This window comes from Temnothorax americanus, unplaced genomic scaffold (assembly GCF_048541705.1).
Source record: "Temnothorax americanus isolate GAGA-0224 unplaced genomic scaffold, ASM4854170v1 Scaffold5, whole genome shotgun sequence".
Lineage (NCBI taxonomy): Eukaryota > Metazoa > Arthropoda > Insecta > Hymenoptera > Formicidae > Temnothorax > Temnothorax americanus.
The window spans coordinates 7788501-7808658 of NW_027509657.1; the positions used below are offsets into that span (position 1 = coordinate 7788501).

The 20158-nt window shown below is 40.5% G+C and overlaps 2 protein-coding genes across 4 annotated transcripts in view; both read right to left on the bottom strand.

The window, feature by feature from the left end:
- Positions 1–122: 122 nt before the first annotated feature.
- Positions 123–19021, bottom strand: Pka-r2 (cAMP-dependent protein kinase type II regulatory subunit). 2 transcript variants are annotated; one of them, XM_077417753.1, is made up of 8 exons: positions 18120–19021; positions 13506–13597; positions 10213–10296; positions 9460–9566; positions 8919–9180; positions 8499–8657; positions 8277–8379; positions 123–8005 (listed from the first exon to the last, which is right to left on the bottom strand). In XM_077417753.1, the coding sequence occupies exons 1-8, from the start codon at positions 18334–18336 to the stop codon at positions 7875–7877; spliced, it is 1155 nt and encodes a 384-aa protein (XP_077273879.1). In that variant the 5' UTR covers positions 18337–19021; the 3' UTR covers positions 123–7874. The 2 variants fall into 2 exon arrangements, with proteins under 2 accessions (XP_077273879.1, XP_077273880.1); XM_077417754.1 differs by lacking the exon at positions 18120–19021 and adding an exon at positions 14892–15570.
- A 471-nt stretch (positions 19022–19492) lies between these two features.
- The window catches only part of Rpl18 (ribosomal protein L18), a 28916-nt gene continuing 28250 nt past the window's right edge, over positions 19493–20158 (bottom strand). For both annotated transcript variants that reach the window (XM_077417768.1, XM_077417769.1), the window contains 2 exons: positions 19941–20147; positions 19493–19871 (listed from right to left, as the gene is read on the bottom strand). In XM_077417768.1, the coding sequence (XP_077273894.1) occupies positions 19602–19871; positions 19941–20147 (477 nt within the window). In that variant the 3' untranslated portion in view covers positions 19493–19601. The remainder of the gene's footprint in view (positions 19872–19940; positions 20148–20158) is intronic.

Genomic DNA, 20158 nt, shown 5'->3' on the forward strand with positions numbered 1-20158 from the left:
AAATTGTAAGTGCATAAACGTGTGTGTGTGTGTGTGTGTGTGTGTGTGTGTGTGTGTGTGTGTGTGTGTGTGTGTGTGTGTGAGAGAGAGAGAGTTACCAATAATAATAAATAGATATAATAGACTTCTGTACAGGTCCATTTATTTATTATATTCTCACTTTTTTTATTATGTTATTTATTTAATTATTTATAGTATACCAAGTGTATATTGTTGCTCGCTGCTCGAATACAAACTCGCAACCGGTTATTTCACATAAGATTGTACAACGTATCGAGGCGTTTGCCAAAAAAATAGGATCACCCGGACAATGTTTTGGCAGAATCACCGAATGTGTACGAGAGCGGGAGGCGAAGCTTCGCAAATGGGACACGAGAAGTTTCGTGGTGAACTGAATATACATCCTTCTATAGAATTCTTCGTGCTGAGATATATGAAACCACGGTGACTGTGAGACACGGTGTTAATCAAATGCCGCTACTTAAATCTCGGGCAGTGACGCTGTGACAAGCGTGTACGAAATGTTGGCTGATCAAGCATAAAGGAGACACACCAAATATTTATTTTCCATTGTATGCATTTGAGACTTGACTTTGGTTTACAACCGCGCTTAGGCTCCATCGCGAAAATACGCACATGAACGTCCGAGCTCAGCTTACGCGCGACGAGACGCGTACTTACACGTCGAGTATCGCGGAAAGGATTTGGAAGCTGTTTAAAGGGAATGTTGTGATGGTAAAAGTTGATACATAGCGAACTGCAATGACGATGACTGTAGAGACGCAAAGACTATAACGTAACTCTCAACTTGGGAGATCCGGTTTATGCGAGTTGCTCTCCTCTCGTTTCGATAAGCACAACCTTTAAAACAGCATCCAACTTTTCTGCGACATCCTGTACGAGAAGCGAGAAGATGATTATAATGATAATTACATCAGCTATATGCATTGACAAGCTCATTCGATTTATTCCAGTTTCTCGGTATAGCTGTGAATCTCTCGATACTGATACGTGTTGTCGAACAAATATAGATATGTCGCTCTAGAATGTTGTTCCCCACTTTTGTATCGAGCAGAAACACACTTGGAAAAGAAATTTAATTATAAAATATTCAATAAGAAAAAACTTGGTATGATAATTAATAATCATTCAAATTAGAATAATTTTTTAATAAGATTCGAATTTTTAGTTCTAACGAGTATGTTAGATGAAAATATGTCTGAAGACATTGTGATTTGATCCGAATCGTCGAATATAACAATCACAAATAATACACAATACAATTGAATAAGAAACATAATTAGCTGCTAAGTATCGCTGAGGTACAGGCATACAAAGGCGAACTTTCTAATTTTCAGTTATCGATTATTCGATTGCTCTATCTTGGCCCATATAATGTAAGCATAATATTGTTATAAACATTACAAGTCTGTGAGCGTTTGCGGCGAGATTCGTTTTCTTTGTATAAATGATTTTTTGTATTATCGGATCGGAAAGAGAAAAAGAGACTGGACGACATGTGATCGCGCGTCTTACAAATTTATATTACAAAGCACAAAATACTCGTTCAGTTTACCCTCGTCCTTCAATTATCGATATTACCTCAGAGTTTACATCTATCTATTGTACGTACGTAGATAAACCTGCTGCTCAGCATACAGAATCTTTAGTAAAATCTATTTACTTCTCGATACATATTAACAAATTATATATAGACATACATCTGCATTGTATCGTACAATAAATCGGATCGTGCGATTGCGCATTCGGTTCTAGATTACTTCGAATCATATCGCTGCCAGATCAACGCATTATAATTATTAGAATGATACCCGATCAGACCAGCTGGAAACGAGTGTCGACATATATACTGATATTTTATATATATATATTTTTTTCGTATATATATTCGTATATTTGCATGCATACCTAACGTGTATATGTATATACACTTTAGATATATATGCTACATATATCTAACAACTGTGTACAATATACTATAGGTATATGCACATATATATGCGCATATTTCGTTATACAATACTATAACACATTGCGAAACGAAGAGGCGTTAAGTACGTACTATCTTGTAATTTACAACAGTTTGTTATAGCTAGAAACGCGTTTCTACGTATGCGCATATGTGTATAAAATCTATTAAATGTACAGGGGAGGAGGGCCGCACGCCGAACAATATTATCAAACATATAGGGTACGGACTGGACAATAATAATGGCTATATACGCGCGTTTAAAAGAAACTTTGCGAAGTCTTATTAAAATATAAAATAAGCGATATGTATACGGATATACCGATTGTTCTTAAAGAACGGTTACGTATCTAAGTGCGTGTCTCTTTTCTCATTTTGTCGTTTTACAAAGAATTTTGACACACCAGGCGGATACGTCGTCGAACGAATTACAAAATAAAAAATACACTTTGCAGTAAAGCTTTGACGCGGTTCGCTTTAAACGGCACGTTACAACTCATTCGAGAAATTCGCTAAAAGACTTATATTACTAATGGAACACAAGGAGAACCATTCTGATGTTATCCGCTATCATTATATATATATATATATATATATATATATATATATATATATAATACGCTTCAAGCAACGTGCACACAGACACATTTTAAGGCTAATTACATATTCTAAATTTATTCAACATTCACAGTACAATCAGAGAGGTTCCTCTTTATCATGCTTTGGTTCGAAGACATAATGGAAAATGGGACACAACGGGAACACGCAAAGAGAGAGACGGACATACTTCTGGGCCCCTCAAACGTCCCAATTTTTGCCCGATTGTTCACATATAACCGCAAATAGGAAGTGTACTCTTCTTTTTCATTTTACTCTAATTGCACATAAGCATCCGCGACGCGCTAACTTACATGCTGTCGCTGTCAAAGGAATTTAAAAGCATAATCTCTTTCTTTTTTCGTGGCGAAACATTAATATTATCAGCATCCAAGTATGAAGTGACAAGTACAGTGTGGATTAAGAACGAAGAAAGTGTCGATATTTAAATGCTAATAGAGATTTCTAAAAGAAGAAATAACGGTAGAAAGTATCAAGATAGTTTTAACGATACAAGCGTTCTTGTATGATGACACCGGACGATTGTCAGCACGCAATCGAGTTTGAGACTCGTATTGCTTTCCTTAATTGCATTAATACGGGGATTTGAGAATTACTTGAAAATTTACTTTTCGCAGATATCTGTTGAGCCATGTACGGGGCTCCAACTTTGTATAAATATATTTTACGGTCACGGTGCACGCGGTAGGGGCAGTAAAGTTATTAGTATACGCATGATATTTTGAAATTCCATGCAATGGGTTTTTACATCGGCGAAGAATACGCTGTATATACGGTACGAAGGAATACGAGCAAAAGGAAGAAAAGATAGTCGCAAGCTCAATTGCTCCTTGAAATTGGTCCGATGCAAAGTGCATTGTTACATGCACAATGACACATTGCTAATACATACATAACAGCTACTGACGCGCTACGTTTGATAAATTAAAAAAAAAATTTAGGAATATCGTTGCACAAGGGACAACACAAGTCAAATGAGAAAACTAAGTATTACTGGCACATTATTAGCCGTTACGGATATTATTACCGCCGTCAATTCATCAACTCTCCAGAATTCGATATATGCTATTTGGTCGGAAACACTTCTCTATATGTCGCATGTTACTCAGGACTAGAATTGCGATGTAGCTTTAGTGATGGATTAAAACAAGTGCTTCAAATCATTACGACAAAAGTTTTGAATTATTTCGAATATTATCTGAAATAAAAAGTTCTTGAAAGACTAGAGTGAAAGATCATTTTAAAAGCCTCCTCACGTTTCATCTTGAAACATTTGCGTTTATTTTTACGATAAATCTACATTAAGAAAATAATTAAAATTATTTTCTATGTAATGTAGTCATGATAATTAACTAATCGCAATAATTCATAGCTTCAATAAATGTATTCGTTCAAATATTGATACATAAAATTAAATTTCTATCGTTCTGTCAAATTATCTTTTAAAAATCCCAAGATTTTCGACGTCTTTATTTAAAAATTTGAAGGATTTTAATGATTTTCTAAAACACTAGCAAGTTTTTCAAAATGTTGAAGATTCATTAAAATTAATGATTTCCATATAATATTCAAAATTATTCGAAACTTTAGGCTAGCAAAATTGCTTGAAAACTTGCGAGAGAAAGAGAATCGAACGCCCATCGCTGGATATAGCATGTAGATACATAATACATTGCTGGACATAATGATAAAACACCGTGAAAGTTCCTGGGGCACGATTTTATATCAAATAGCACTATATGACAAATAAAAATGTTAATGTTAAATAATATTTTAATAAATAAAATTTGCAATCAATTTCTAGCTAAAAAGGAAATAACGGAATTTTAAATTGGACTATAAATTACAAGATACACATTCTTGGAAAAATATTGTAGATAAAAATAAAATTCAATACTTTTTCTCTGTATTAATAAAGAAGTTATTCTGAATCATTCCTTAAGTAAATCTTTTCTTAGTTATCTTATATAATCCTTGTCAATGTCTTGCCGTTCATATGAAATTTTTAATTCGCTAATGTTATTGACTTATGAAGACATTTATGAAAATTTACTAAAGTGTCGAATCGTTTTATCCAGCAGTGTAGCTCGCGGATGTACGACGAAATCTGTATCTTCGATATTTCATAAATCTTTCTCCTTTTGAAAGCAGAAAGACGAAGATCCAGTGGCACAATAAGGCATACTACTATTACAATATTTATCCGTAGGACATATTTCGGTGTATTGCATTACCTTTAATGACGATAACATGAATTATACAACTATTGGAGAGTGTAAACTATCAATAGTAGCAACATAAATTAACAAATTACTGGCTCGATCGTCACATACACACGTGCAAACACATCCACACTCATGAACCACAACACGCAACACATAAGATAAGTCTCATGATAGATACGTACAGCAATGCGAATTGGACAGATTCTAACTTCAATACTTCACACTTAATTTAGCGAATGTAATCTAACACAAGTAAGTACTTATGCGTATCGAGTTTACTCAGTATGCGAATCAACTCTTTTTATTTTATTTTATTTTCTTTTCTTTTATACGTGTAGAGTTTCTCGTGTCCAACAATGATCAAGTCACTTTTGTTAATCCATTAAAATCTCTGTTGCACTTACATATATGAGATACGTTGGTTGAATCATTTAAAACAAATTCATCAATTTGATGCCTCGCAAATTCGATAACGATTACAACATTTTTTTACGATTTTCTCTTATGAGAGATTACAAGAAAGGAATGAAATACTCAGTCGAAAATAATATCACAGCCTGGAGATACAGTGGAAGACTAAAAATACTGATATTATGTCACAAACTGCTTTTCAACTGTTAACGTTTTAAAATGCGAATTACTTTTAGATCGTTGAAATATTAATTTGATTTATTCAACTATTTATTTGAAAAATTTCAAGAGATTTGGTTAAGCTGTTTATAAGAGAATGAGCTTTGCATGGAAAAAAAGTTAAAGGCCATGCAAGACATCAGTATCGCACGTGAAGAATAATTGATAATACAACAGTTATTAACAATTCCTATATTATTCTCTCTCTATTTCACTTTCATAGGAGTCTCCCTCTTCTTCCTCACACGATTGTGATATTATTTAAAAAGCCCTGCCGCTTCATCGCGAGTTTCAGTTACGTGGTAAATACACAGTTCACCGTATTAAAAAGTATCTTTTCTTTTTTCGTGACCAATGTAATTGCCAGAAGACAATGTGACAAGAACACGGTCATAAAAAATGACTAGCATTCGCACCTGTCCATTACTATAATCGAATCGGTTTTCGACTGGACTTTTATCACGATGATAGACGTATATCATCATACACGTAACGTATCCTGTACTGTAATAAAAATAAGTTGACGGATTCTCGTAATCGATCCTCGAGTTACCATTATTTATCGGCAAGACACACTTGAATTTAACGTTGGCTTAAACGCGCGGTTACCTTTTTACGATAAAATTTACCTTTTTTACCTAATCTGATACATGCAAGTACAAAGTAATTAAAAAGTGTCACGCCCTTTCTTCTCTCATTTCGCATTTATGTATGCATGTTTCTATATATATATATATATATATATATATATATATATATATATATGTGTGTGTGTGTGTGTGTGTGTGTTCTTTTATATTACTTTGTACATGTAGACGCGCAATGCATACATATTCGTTTTGCATCATTATATCCACGCATTTAAGTCAATTTTAAGGCTCCTTTAGTTCTGGACTTTCTATGACTTGCATTTTTGGAGTACTCTATATCCGAAATAGAATGCGTTTGTACGACTCTGGCGTTTATTGATTTCTATTATAAGAAACATGTATAAAATCTTTTATCTAAATTTATTTTTTGCTTACTAGAAAATAATTTATTTTTTCAAGTAAAAATCTATTAATGTGATATTATATACTAATTTGATTATAAATAATTATATACATAGCTACGATAACTTCTGTGAATGCATTGTTTTTAACATGAAAGATATATTAGTATACATAAAAAAGTAATTCATACATAAGAGTCGAATGTCTATTTATAAATAAAATTAAATTAAAATAACATTATAAATTAAAAAATTATTTTACCACTATGTGCGCGTTACGTGTAATACCTCTTTGTGTATGTATATGTGCATATTTATTACTCGCCGCGAATAATACACAAAATCTTGATTGTCTGAACTGATATTTTATCAAGATATTACATTGTTAAATGGATGTATCAAAGAATATTGTACAGTTCTGTCTCATTAAAAATGGCAATGTTACTTTCATTATCTTCGAAAGAATGATATGCATATTAGGTAGGATAAAGTGCATATTTCGGATCAGCAAATTTTAAATGCCTCTTTAGCCGACTGTATTTATCATATGTGGATTTTTTTCCCTATCGTCTATATTTTCGCTATCCCTTATCGCTATAGACAATTAGTGACAAAAATCCACATATGATAGAGAGGCATTTCAAATTTGCTGATCCGAATTAGGATCTGATCCGAAATATGCACTTTACTCTATTTCGTAGAAACCTTGCAAGAGATTTGTGTCAATATTCAATTACTAATATAGTCATTTCTCTTGTAATATATCTTTTGCCAGAAAGTAACGTTAGAAGAGCATTCAATTTCGAATATTCTATACTCCTACTATGTCTTATAAATACCCGCTGATTTGTTTAAAAATGGATAATGCACGAGAGTATACACGAATTTTGTGAGCATATAGATTGAATACATTGAGATAAACTTAATAATGAATCATTCCGGGGATAAGTTAAACAGTAATAATGTCCATGTGGGTGTATTCTAGACTTCAAAATATTATATTCCAATCTTTTACTGGAGCAATAATAAATAAAAGATATTCATTTCGCACACGATCGAGCGCGAGCGACAGAATGCACTAATACTCTCTTTTTGATCCAATACAGTCTTAGAGAATAGTCATTAATACCGTGTCGTTACGTCATACACGCGCACATAATCGAGCAGCCTATAGCTTTGTTCAATGTGTGCCGTAAGTATAAACTTGGTAACTATTATCGACGAATCTTAATAGGTATACGTCTAAGTGAACAGTCATATGAAACAGTTGTTGATTCCGAGATGATACCCGAAACACGCGGGATGAGATTCAGAAATAGGTGGTACAAGTTCTTTTGTGCTCGTTATACATTACGTGCTGTACGAAAGTGTCGCATCCTTTAGTACAGCGCATGGCGACGTAGCTTTGTCCAGAAACAGTTCATCGAATGTCAGAGATGTTGGTTTTGCTGCCGAAAATTTTCACTAGTTGTTCTTCATAATCGTCGATATTACGTTTCATAAGTTCCATACACGGGCCGAGCAAACGTTCAAAAGCTTCAACGTCCAAAACTGTAAGTGTAAGAAATGACCGTTTGAATAAATAAAATAATTACTTTAGACATACAAAATTGTCATTTTTGTGAATTCATTAAAATGTAACATCCTGTAGACAAAAAATTTCAAAATAGATTTAAATGCGCAGAGAAAGATATCACAACCATCTTCTGTCATTTAACAAGCCCGATTACCGCGGTGAATATCGATATCCGCAATTACTCGGCGCAAAGTTATCGATTACCTATCAATTTAGGAATCGTAGGCAGTAATGAAATATACTTACACGCCAGTTTGATGTTTCCCACAGCGTAGGCCGAAGCAGCGCGTGGTTTATGCGTCACCAGTGCCAGCTCGCCTAAATAACCGCCAGCCGGAACACGATTAATCTGCAGGATATTAAAGGTGGCCGAGTTAAGTAAGGAGAGAATTTTCTTGGCCCTCGTCGCCAGCGTAATCGGATCGTTTCCCGGGGAATCGGATTAATGTATAATATAAATAAATGCACCTCAATTTCACGGCCGTGCTCGCCGAGTCTGGTGATCCTGACGACGCCATCCTCGACGAAGTACATTCCATCTGCGGTGTCGCCCTGCCTGATTATTTGTTCGCCATCGGAATACTGTTTCGGTACAAGGGCATCCGCTAAATTCATCCGCTCGTAAGCCTGAAAGATTTTTCAATTTAATAGATTTTACAATTTATAAATCTTGTAAAAGCTGATATTTTAAAGAGTATTTTTCTTTGTACTTGAATATTTTTTTTAACTAAAGAAAAAGAATAGCTTTAATAAACAAGATACGGAGTAATTATATTTAATCTTAAAATACAAACTCAAAAGCTATTTAAACTTGGAAAAAAAAACAACCAAATATATTTTATAAATCTCTTGAAAAAATAATTATGTAAATAACTACATAATATTTACCTCCAGAGACTTCAACATCGGCACTCTATTAATAAGGTTCTCATACATTTTACGTTTCTTGTACGCGGATTTAAGGAGAATACGTCGGAAGGTTTGCCTGTCCATGGCCCAGAGTGTGCCAGACGTGATACCTTTGACAGTGGCTGCTCTGGGCATATTGTACAGAAGGGCCAATTCTCCGAAAGCACCGCGATTATCGTAAGTGTGAATATGATTATCTGTATTTGTCGTCGGATCTTTGACGTATACTTCAAATTTTCCTCTGAAACACGAAATGCGACAGAGACTATTGAAAATAAATTAAAGATAGAAAATTGTAAGGTAATTATACATTCCTGTTCTTGACTGAATGATTTCCAATTCCGACAAAAGATCAATGAAATAATTAGATTACTAAACATTATTGTTCGAATATTTTCAGCTCTGAGTAAAAGCACTGATCGACTGTGCGCATCCCCTCTTGGTTCACTGGAGCTTCCCGCTGAAGGGAGAAGCCTATCGATACGTTAACTGTAATAGGTATATAAAGAAAAAGTATTACCTCTCGATCACATAAAAGTTGTCGCCGTCATCCCCCTGACGGATAATGAATTCTCCCGGTTGAATGGTTTTTTCGAACATTGCGTCCAGTACGTCCGCCATTTGTTCCTGCAAAAATAATTTTATTATACACGTATAAATATTATCGTCCGAGATTTTAAATATCGGCTTTAAAATTGTAGTACGCAGGCAGGGGGGAGTCACGTTAATATCGCGATGATAATCGATGTATGTACGTGCTTCTACGTACATAAATATGTTTGTATACGTGTACGAGGGCGTCTCATCATTACATATTTCCTTTTAATATAATTGATTCTTGACCAACGCGAAATCGATTTTTGCCAAGCGAGAATTTTTAGACTAACATTCTGTTTTCGTCGGTTCTCAATTTGCGATGTTACATAATTCAATATATGTAATTGTGCTGTGCATCAAATATATATAAAGATTAAAAATTTGAATAAATTAAAAAGGAATCTATTAAAAAATAAAGTATTTTTTATAATGCTCAATATTATCTAATAGTCAAATAATGGCCAGTTTATACTTGAATACACCAACCAATTACTGAGAGAAACAATTATACGTCAATTATGCAAATCGTCTCGTTGACAAAACCGATTGCTCCTAATAAGAGATTATTCGTGGATTTCTTGGTATTTCGCCCAACTGGCGCGGGTATATACCAAGTCGCTGTTACACCTATGCCTATTTGCGATCACGGCTGATGAACACACTATGTTTAACTTACTTCGTCTAGAGCGCGAAACAGGAGTATGTTCTTGACGCTCTCGCTGAGCCTTTGTCGCTGCTCGTCGCTCTTTGGATGGACCATCTGAAATCAATGAGCTGTATGAAGACAAAATGAGATAAAATGCAGCTCTTCGAGGCGTTGTCTCCGCAAGAAAGTTTTCTCCCTTGACGAATAATTAGAAAGAGATTTAACGCAGTTCGAATCTGAATAAGCGAAAATTGTGCAAAACGTACAACGTTTCATTCATTCTTTATTTATTAAACAGCATTAAAACATCGTTTATTCATAAATAATAATTATCTTTAAATATGTATTAAACATTTAAAGTTATTTATTTATTGACTGTCATTTACTACATCGACTATTTACAAATGTTCAATGTTCATTGCTTGTTCCTTCTGGGTTATTATTGAATTTTTCACTTCTGGAAACTGTGCAATGAAGTCTTTTGTGAGAGTGCAATCCTCTTTAAATGTTACGACGAGCAAATTCGATAGCTTGACTATACAACTTGAGATATTGCCCTTTATGCTAGGCTTGATACGGTGAACTTTGACATCTCCCACAATTATTTCAGCGATAAAGCGCATCGTTTATTAGATTTTAAGAATTATCATGTTATATTACAATTTTGCAATAAAATTCGGATTCTTGGCGAAATTATTAATAACTAAAACGTCACGAGTTGTATAAAAATTATGTAACAAAGCCTTTGATATGCATTTTTCTTTACGATAAAATACAAGATGTTTAATATTTATATAGAATCTTTAATGTCTAAAAGCATCTGGAACGAGGCGCATAATCACTGTAATCGCTATAAATTTTCCGTGCATAAGAAAACAGAGTAATCTTCGAGTTGAAAAGTTCCATTCTTCAGAAAAGCCCTCGCCGAAGCTGCGGTTAATATCACGTTACATTATTCGTTTACACCTTAATCCTTCTGGCCCGTAAAAGCTCGCGCCTCTGGTATTAAAAATTATTCGCTAAAACTTGGTCCGCACGTTGGATAGCGACTTGCGCCGTTAATTATTGTGGCCAGCCGTACTTCCTCGCTTGCGGCAAGTGCACTCGCGGTAATCGGTCTCTCCACGAGCGAAGCGAGCGGCGGGTTCTTTTGTTTCGTTATCGTTGCCAATTGTTGCACACAGAAACGATCAATTTCGCAGGGAACCGTTACTCCTCGTTCCCATTACCGATGTGTCCCATCTGCCGCGCCATTGTGCGGCCGGGGCGCGTGTATCGTATACGATTAGAACTTCGTCGAGGGTCAACCGTTTGCCACCAGCAAAACTGTTATTTCGCCGCGTATTCGGCGCATATTCTGTCCATCGCCGAGCACGAACGGTGTCCCGTTTCTCGCGCGTATTACATTTTAACGACGGAACTTTCAATGCCAATATTTGAAATTGATTTTTCTATCTCTCCAACTCTTCGGTGTTCTTTTATATCTTTTTAATTCTCCCCAAGTCTAAAGTTAAAATTTTAATTACTAACCGAAGAAATTGGTTGAGATTTTTATTTATTTATTCGGTGTCCTGAGATTTTATTCGCGAAAAGCCCTTTTCTTTTAAGCACCTCGACATCTTCGCCGAGGAAAAATCGACTCCAAATTGGCCGAGGAATTCACCGTTAAAGAAGAAGAAGAACGCGCGGACCCGATGTACCCTTTTATCGTAAAACGCTTAAGAAGGTCCGCACGTCGAAGTAGTCTTGTCTTGGCCTTTCTAAAAATCGCGAGTGTCCCAGTTTTCTCTGCTATTGTCCTAGCCGTAGCACGCGGAGAGAAAACATGGTCGGTCGGTCGGTCGGTCGGCCTGGCCTATATGGGGGGAAGAGAGAGAGAGAGCCGATTTTCCTCTTCGTGTAACCGGCCACCACGGGGTGACGATAATCGGATTCACCAGGGCTGTCTTTGTGAAAATGCTCTCTCTTTCTCGTCGAACCCGACCCCGTCGCCGGCGACCCTTCGCAAAACCCCCTTACTACCCCACAGATACATATGTACACACACACATACACCGCGCACGTTCCTTTCTCCCTCATTCACGTGCGCGTATGTACGATAGGTACACACGACGATGATGCATACATACATGTAAATCATGTCCGTGCCAGGTTATCGAACACGAGGCCTGACGTCACAAAGGTACATCGCCGACCTCGCATCGCCGAGCAAAGTAACTCTTCGTCCGCGTTTCGTCACTCGCGCGGCAGCAGGCCGCCGCGCGGAAGAGAGAAAGAGAAAGAGGGAGAGAGACTGCGCGCCAACTATGCTTTAATAGACTGTGATATATACATTATGTACCTCGTGTGTGTGTATATACACACCACACATATACATGTCCGGCGTATAACGACATTTCGTAACGAGAGAGAGACTCTATTTTCTGCCATCACCAAAAAAAAGACCTAAACTGCTCCTGTATCGGAAGACGGAGCCGTTCGTCACCATCGCTCGAATCCTCGTCGAAGCGAAAAATACCAACGATGACGAATATACGTGCAAATGTACTATAGTGCGAAATGTTATACAAACCTGTTCTTTACGTGCGCGATTACTTCGCGCCACGTCTTCGGGGGCCGACCGATTTTAGAATCGCTCGTAGCTCTACGGAAATAATTAACGAAACACGTAAGAGCGCGTAATGGTCTTCGATTAGCATCGTGCCAAAAGTGAACGATCGATTCCGATATTTTTATCTTCGAGGAAAATTTGACCTTATCGTTGGTTGTTTTCGTGTCGAAATTTCATCACTTTTATATTCACGCGTACAGAATTTATCACGTCTCGATGCGACGCGCTTCGGCATTTTTTGCGGTCTCGGCGATTATTTACGCAGCTACAATCGACGTATCGGTTTTCGCCAATTCGGACGTGACGAGCGTAAAAAACGCATGCTCCCGAAGGCTTCGACGCTGGAAAAAATATCCATTGCGACATCTGATGACAGAAGGTCTAAAAGCGACGGCGAGATGCGACGTGTCGAGACCAGAAACGACGTTTTGTGACCGCGGACAAATCTGCCGTTGTTCGAGCAGCATTAAGTCAATGGAGCATCATTACGCGAACGATCATTAGCGCGATTGCATCGATAGAATTTATCGGCATGTAATTTATTCAATCAGCTTGACTCTTCTTTTCTCAGTCGTCCAGGCCGTTTTTTCTCTTCTTTTTGGAAAGATACAGACGCGAGACCTCGGCAAACCATGGCGTCATTCGCGCGGTCTCGTTATCGGGAACGTGCGTGACAGTTCGTAGAACAATAACAATAACAGAGATGATGTACCTTGAAGCCGTCGTCCTCCTCGTCATCCTCGGGATTGTAAGTCTCCGCGAAAACGCTCTTCCTTCTGGAAGCAAACCGACCGACTGGTGGCTCTGAAATACGATAGAGACGTTTCGATTAAATAGACACAATTATACGATTAAACTAAGAAAATATAATAAAATATAAAAATCAATTAAACTGGTTAAACGTCGATTATTTGATAAAATATAAAACGAGATATAATTGAAGTGGGCAAAGAATGGCGCAGCTTACTCCGATTCTTAATTAATGAGAAGAAGCAGCAAGAAGAATTGATAGATACTTATTGTTAGTACCGTTCAATGCGAATAATTTTTAATTTGGTTGACTGCGATTTGCATCATAGAAATGCACAACTGTCGCGAACGATGATAAAACGAAGGCCCGCGTTTTATTGTATAAACGACATTGTGTATGCGTGTTCACCACGTCAACTTGGACATTTACGTACGTGGATGATTATTTTCGAGAAACGAGTCTTCGACGTGGATTGCAAAAGCAGTCGCGTAAAAGAATGACCTATCGTTCAATTATGCAAATGCAAAAATCTAACTTGGCTCGTCCAGTCGTTAACTACAGCGAAATAATCCGGTCTCCGGGCAACGAAGGGAGAAGGAATAGACGGCGATTTTCGGAGTTACGACGCATTAGCATTTTGAATGGTGTGGCAGAGAAGTAAAAGTATCCCTTAACTTGAAAGTTTACGCGACAGAAGCTCGCGAAAGTTTCATCTTCGATCTCTTCGCAATTTCTGGTGGAAATCTCGTCGAAACTTTTTTTTTGTAATGACACACCGTCGACATCTTTCTCAAGTGTTGACCTTTCGTCTCGAAACACTCCGTATACGTCGAGCGCGGATATATCGAGCGCGATACCACGCTATCTTTCTCTTATTCAAGAGACACGAATTTCCTTGTAAGGTAAAAATTGTATTTTGCCGCTTTCCTTTCCGATTACGACGTATTTTCCCGTTGTTGCGCGCAACACAGATTCTTTGTAATAACTGGTAACGGGATAATAATTTTACAAAAAAGATAAGGATAAATCTCTTCACTTCCAAGAAAATTGATCTTAAAAATTGAAAAATTAATAATAATTCGTCTCTTAAAAATTCTTTTGACAATTAACGATCTCTTTATCTTTCGCGGCTTTAAGTGAACATATCTCTTGAAAAACGGTGCGAGACTCATATTTTCCAAACGAATATAAATTTGCGCATCTCTATATTATTTCCTCCAGAAGCAATAACGTTATCAGTGTCGTAAAAGTTCTTTTCGTCATTTATATAATTATTCTAAAGTTCGCCTTATATTTAATCATTTAGTTCGGACAACGGAGGGTCTGCGGGGTTTCGTTCTTTCGCACCTTTGTCATCCACTGGCTCGATTACGGAGATGAGCGACATTTGGCCCGCGGGAGAAAAGAAAGAGACGTGCACACACACAAGAGAGACGCGTGTTCGTCCTTCTTGGCAGCACGTTCACGCACACTTGACACGAGACAAGTATATCGCGAAGCGATATCCCGTACCCTGCTTACAAGCAGATTCACACAGACACGAATTTATCGCGATACTACGCGAGGGGAAAGAAATTCCGACGTGGTAAGTACGAAACGAACGCGGCGCGCGGTAATTAACTCCGAAACGTAACATCCGCGTGCGGAATAACGCGCGATCATAAATATCCTTGACGTTACTCTTTCCCTCTGACGTGTCAGGTCCTACGAGCGTTTTACCTAACGGTCGCGAGTAAGCTGAAGAATCGAACGAATCGAGGGAATGGTAAGAGGCTTTCTACCACGACTTTGACTTGGGAGAAGAGTGCGCGCCGCGGATTACACCTACGAGATCCGCGCCGGTCGGGCCATCAGTCCTCGCTCGTGTCTTCGCGAGAATAAGAGGAATCGCGACCGGGATCGGGACGTGTGCGCGCGATCGCGCCGCACGGAACGGGAACGACGCCGACGCCGACGCCGACGGGACGAGATCGCGGTCGCTGTGCCGGCTGAGCGCTTGGACGAGGAACTGTCGAAGTCGAAAGCACCGCGCATCCGAGAATCTCACCTCGCGACAGAGCGCCTGACCGGACCGGACTGGACCGCGTTGGCGCGACTGGGCGAGCGAGAGCGATCGGGTTCGATTTCCCAAATCGCGCGCAGGTCTCGAAAAGTAACAAAGCCGAGTTAGCCGAGTTAGCCGAGTCGTCGAGCTGACGCGGCGTTCGTTCGGACTTTCGGTGAAACTTGGAACTCGAAACGACGCCGACGGAGCGTTTCGCTTCGCGCGCGTTTTCTCCTACCAGATTCTCCGCGCCGCGTACGCGGACGCGCATCTTCGACAAGGCCGAAGCGCGGGGCACCCTCTCCCCTCGCCCCAGGCGACGACGGGGATCCAAAGTCCGGGCTTTCATCCCCGGGGCGGAGAGGTGGAGGGAAAGGGTGGCGGACAGCGCGGAAAACCACGCGAGAGAATTTCCGGAGGGATCCCGATCGATCGCCGCGAGGCCCGAGCGCGACGGGGAAACGGACGGCGTTTGGCGAACGATGAAAGACGCGAAAGTTTAGAATGAGTCCGGAATAATTTATTAGTTTCCCGCGGACCCCATGGATCCCGGCGTGATACGATGAGGTGTATCGCGACGAACCGCAACGCTCGCGATGAGGCAACTCGCGAAGGAGTCTGTATGCGGCAATAAGAAAGACAATTGGAAAAAGTAGAAAAAGGAAAAAAGATACACGTTGATGAAAAAGAAGAAGAGGTATTAGCTCAAACGTTTATTTTCGTTTCCCCGAGGCGGAGTTCGTCGAAAGACGTCGAGACGTAACAGTCGGGGGATAAAATTTGATAATCCGTGCAATTTAAAAAAAAAAAATATAGGTATTTCGCGTGACTAAGGCAGGGATCTCAGGGATACTTTCTTTTCGCGTTCGACAGCGAGGGAGATCCAATAATACCCTACAAATATTTATCTTTCCATGGCGAGTCTCTGCCACGAGAGATTTAAGAGATTTCCTTCTTGATCAGGTAAGAAAGAATCGAAACGCGTGAGTTAACCCGGAAAAAAGGAGGTAGGAAGAGCGGTATTGTTTTTCGCAAAAGAACGGATATCGGTTATCGCAGAAGAAAAGGAAAGGGAGAGGATGAGGAGGAAGGACGTCTTATAAGTTTCATCGAATTCGACGCCCGCCGACTTAAAATTGCGTTCGTCGAACAGAAGCGTATATTGACGTCGCGCCGTGCATTTCTCAGTGGAACATCCCGACGTTTGTTCAGACAGCCTATACATTTCGCATTACGCGCGCGATTTGTTGTTTGGAAACCGAACCCACCAATATCTCGTTCAGCGCTAATTCCAGATAACTGCCCATATTGCATCATTTGCGACGTTATACGATTCCGGATCCGAGGAGGCAAGGGAGAATCGCTTTAACTAACGGCGGAATTAATATTGGTAGAAAAATCCAGACGATCGACCGATTCGACCGACCCCCGTTCACCGGGTGATTATCCGTTATTGTCAAATTTATCAATGAAAGAAAAAAAGAGAGAGAGGGAGAGAACACGGCGTAGAACGCAATAAATGACGGATCGTTCGGTGTTATTAAATTATTACTCGTCGCTGCCCATCGCGCCATTAGTAAATTACTGACATTACGGTACATAGATACGGCATTATAACCCCCGGAATCACGATCTTTCCCCTCTCGACTCTCCGCCTACTCCTCCGCCCCCGATTCACCCGCGGAAGGAAAGTGAGAATCGAAACTACAGCGACGAGTCAATTGTGACGTTGATAGAATCGATCCTGCACGCTTAACTTACAACTTACAACCGACATCGATTCGAGCGGCTCTCGACCAGCTCTAGCTTGACTCTGCTAACGTCGCGATTGACACTAATCGCGACGAGTTAACCGAGCTATCGGTCACTCTCTATGCCCGATGCGCGAACAATGTCTGATTCTTTCCGATAATTTGGATAGAGAGATATATATATATATAGAGAATAATCTGTCGTTATTTCTCACGTAATTTCTCCGAGATGATGGTCAATTCTTGTCATTGGACAAATTTTTTTTAGTCCCGCTGATCATCATCTCTTAATTTATTAACTTAATTAAGAAAAGCGCTAATGGGACGCCGTTGTCAGAGAAATAAAGAGATTTTGAGGAATCAACTTGGTCGACATCGGTTCTTATTTCTTTCTTTGCGTAAATCGCAGTACCGACGGTAATACATAAGACATCCCTTTCACTTTAGACCTTTCGATAGACTGTCAGAATCAATTTTTCCTCGCACGGAGAATTAAAGACGAAAGGTCTTCCGCTTAAAAAATATAATAAGGTCATCATTCGGAGAATTCGTTTTGATCGCGATGCTGCGTTTAAAATGGACCTTAATCGTGGATTTATCCATCTCGTTTTTAGACCTTTCGCGTGGGTTAGCTGTAGATAAGCATCGTTGACAGAATTACGCCCCTGAAATGTCACGAGACGGAGACAGGGAATACAGGGATAGAAGAAGAAAGAGACAGAGATAGGAAGAGGAAATAAAGAGGAAGAGAGAGAAAGATCTCGCTCTCCCGAGACTCACCCTCGTCGACAGACTCGTCCGGCGTGGACGAGCAGGTCTGGCCGTCCGTCTGGATCAGCTGCGTACGCCGTGCGTCGCGTAGCCGCGTGAAGAAGTCCACGGCGTAGTCGATGATGTCGCCGGGCTGTTCCAGCAGGTAGCTGATGGTGAACTCCAGCAGGACGTCCCGCAGATCGTCCGGTACCGTAATCTTGCCGGCGTTACGTTGGCAGCTCATCTTCCCGCGCCCCCAAAGACGATCGCCAGTCGCAGCTGTCGCGAGAAATGTCCTCTCTCTATGTCTCTCTTTCTTCCTTTATTCAGCTTCCGAATTTCGGGAAGCTCGACGGAGGGCTCCGAGCTTCCGCGGCTCGCGTCACACAGCCGAGTTGTCACGCGCTACGGCTACGTCACGGGTTCTCGCGGAGTCTCGAAGCGAGCGGCGATCGGGTGACAGGACTGATGGCAGATCAGGCTCGAGCCTCGAGCCGGAGCTGCGCTTTAAAACCGGGGCCGAGGTCGAGGCCAGGAGAAGAACGAGGAACGAGGAACGCTCTCGACGCTACGAGGTACCGCCGCCCACCTTCGGCGCGCTGCCGCTTCGCCGCCGCCGCCGCCGCCGCCGTCGCCGCCGCCGCCGTCGCCGCCGTCACTCGCCGATGACCCGCTCACCCGCTCTGGCTCTCCCGTCGTCGTGGCGTCGCGTCGCGTCGCGCCGCCGGCCGTCCGTGCACCGGCAAACCGTCGTCGTCGTCGTCGCCGCCGCCGCCGCCGCTGGCAAGCTCCGCTCGCTTCCCGGTGCGCCGCGCTGACTATCGACGACGGGGGGGCTAGCTGCCTACCGTGACGACGCTGCGCACAGTCGCGCCGATGACACGGAGAATGAACCGATCGCGGCCGCTAAGATGGCGACTGATAGCGCCCGCACCCCGCCGCGCCCGCGCCTCGCGCCGCGGATCGCGCGACGGGATGTCCGGGTACTCACGCCAAGTTCAGCTCGCGAGTCGACGTCGATTGTTCTCGAGTTCGATTCGAGATGAAATGAACGAAATGAACAAACCCCCCGATGCGCGTTTCTTTTCAAATTGACGCACATTCAGGCTGTTCTTTTATCGCGATTGTTCGTCGAGAATAACAAAATTATATATTTTTATTAATAATTCAATAATCTTTTTCTCCAATTCGTTATTTTGTTCTTCAATTTTATATTTGATACGTATTATATTTGCAGACATTAAACTGTGAAGAATAATGAACGAACAACAGATTTGTTGGTTTACAAATTGAATGGCACATACGATGTAAATTGTAAATCGTGTGAAATGAATAGAAGTTATACTAATAAATTGGAAAATCTGGATACGTGTAACGCGACAAGAAAAAAGAACGGGAAATTATTGTGAAGCAAATGTTTATTTTTCAGTCACTTAACCGCATGGAAAAAAAAAAAAAAAAATAGATTACATCTGACGGAAGATCCGTCGAAATGCGTGCGTTGCGATCTTATTTCTTATAACCGCAGCTGCGTCTACGGCCTCTCGCCCGCTCGAACTTTCGTCCCTTGGACCTGACGTATGGTTTCGTGTGGGAGTGCGGCACGCCGGGCGCCAGGCCGAAGTGCTTAACGCTCTCGCGAGCGTTACGCGGTCCCTGCATCAGGACCGTGCGTTTTCCCGTCGGAGCGCGTAACGCCAACTGATCGAACGTAATGATCTCACCGCCGGCCTTCAAGATGCGCGCCCTAGCCTTCTCGGTCACGCGTAAAGCGCACACCTACAAAATTCAATTGCCGTGTAATACGAAATTTAACGGTCGGTTAGTGGTACGTTTGTAGTGACTTACCGTCAATTTGGGAACTTCGAAGATCCTAGCGTCATCGGTAACAGTACCGACGATCACGGCGAGACAATTTTCCCTTCCGGGTTTTTTCATAAACCTCACGATTCGTGCCAGGGAAATCGGTGGTCGATGAATCTTGCTCATGAACAGTCGTTTCAAAATAATTTTGTTGAACTTCGAATTTGTTCGTCTCGCCAAGAACCGATATAGCTGCAACGAAA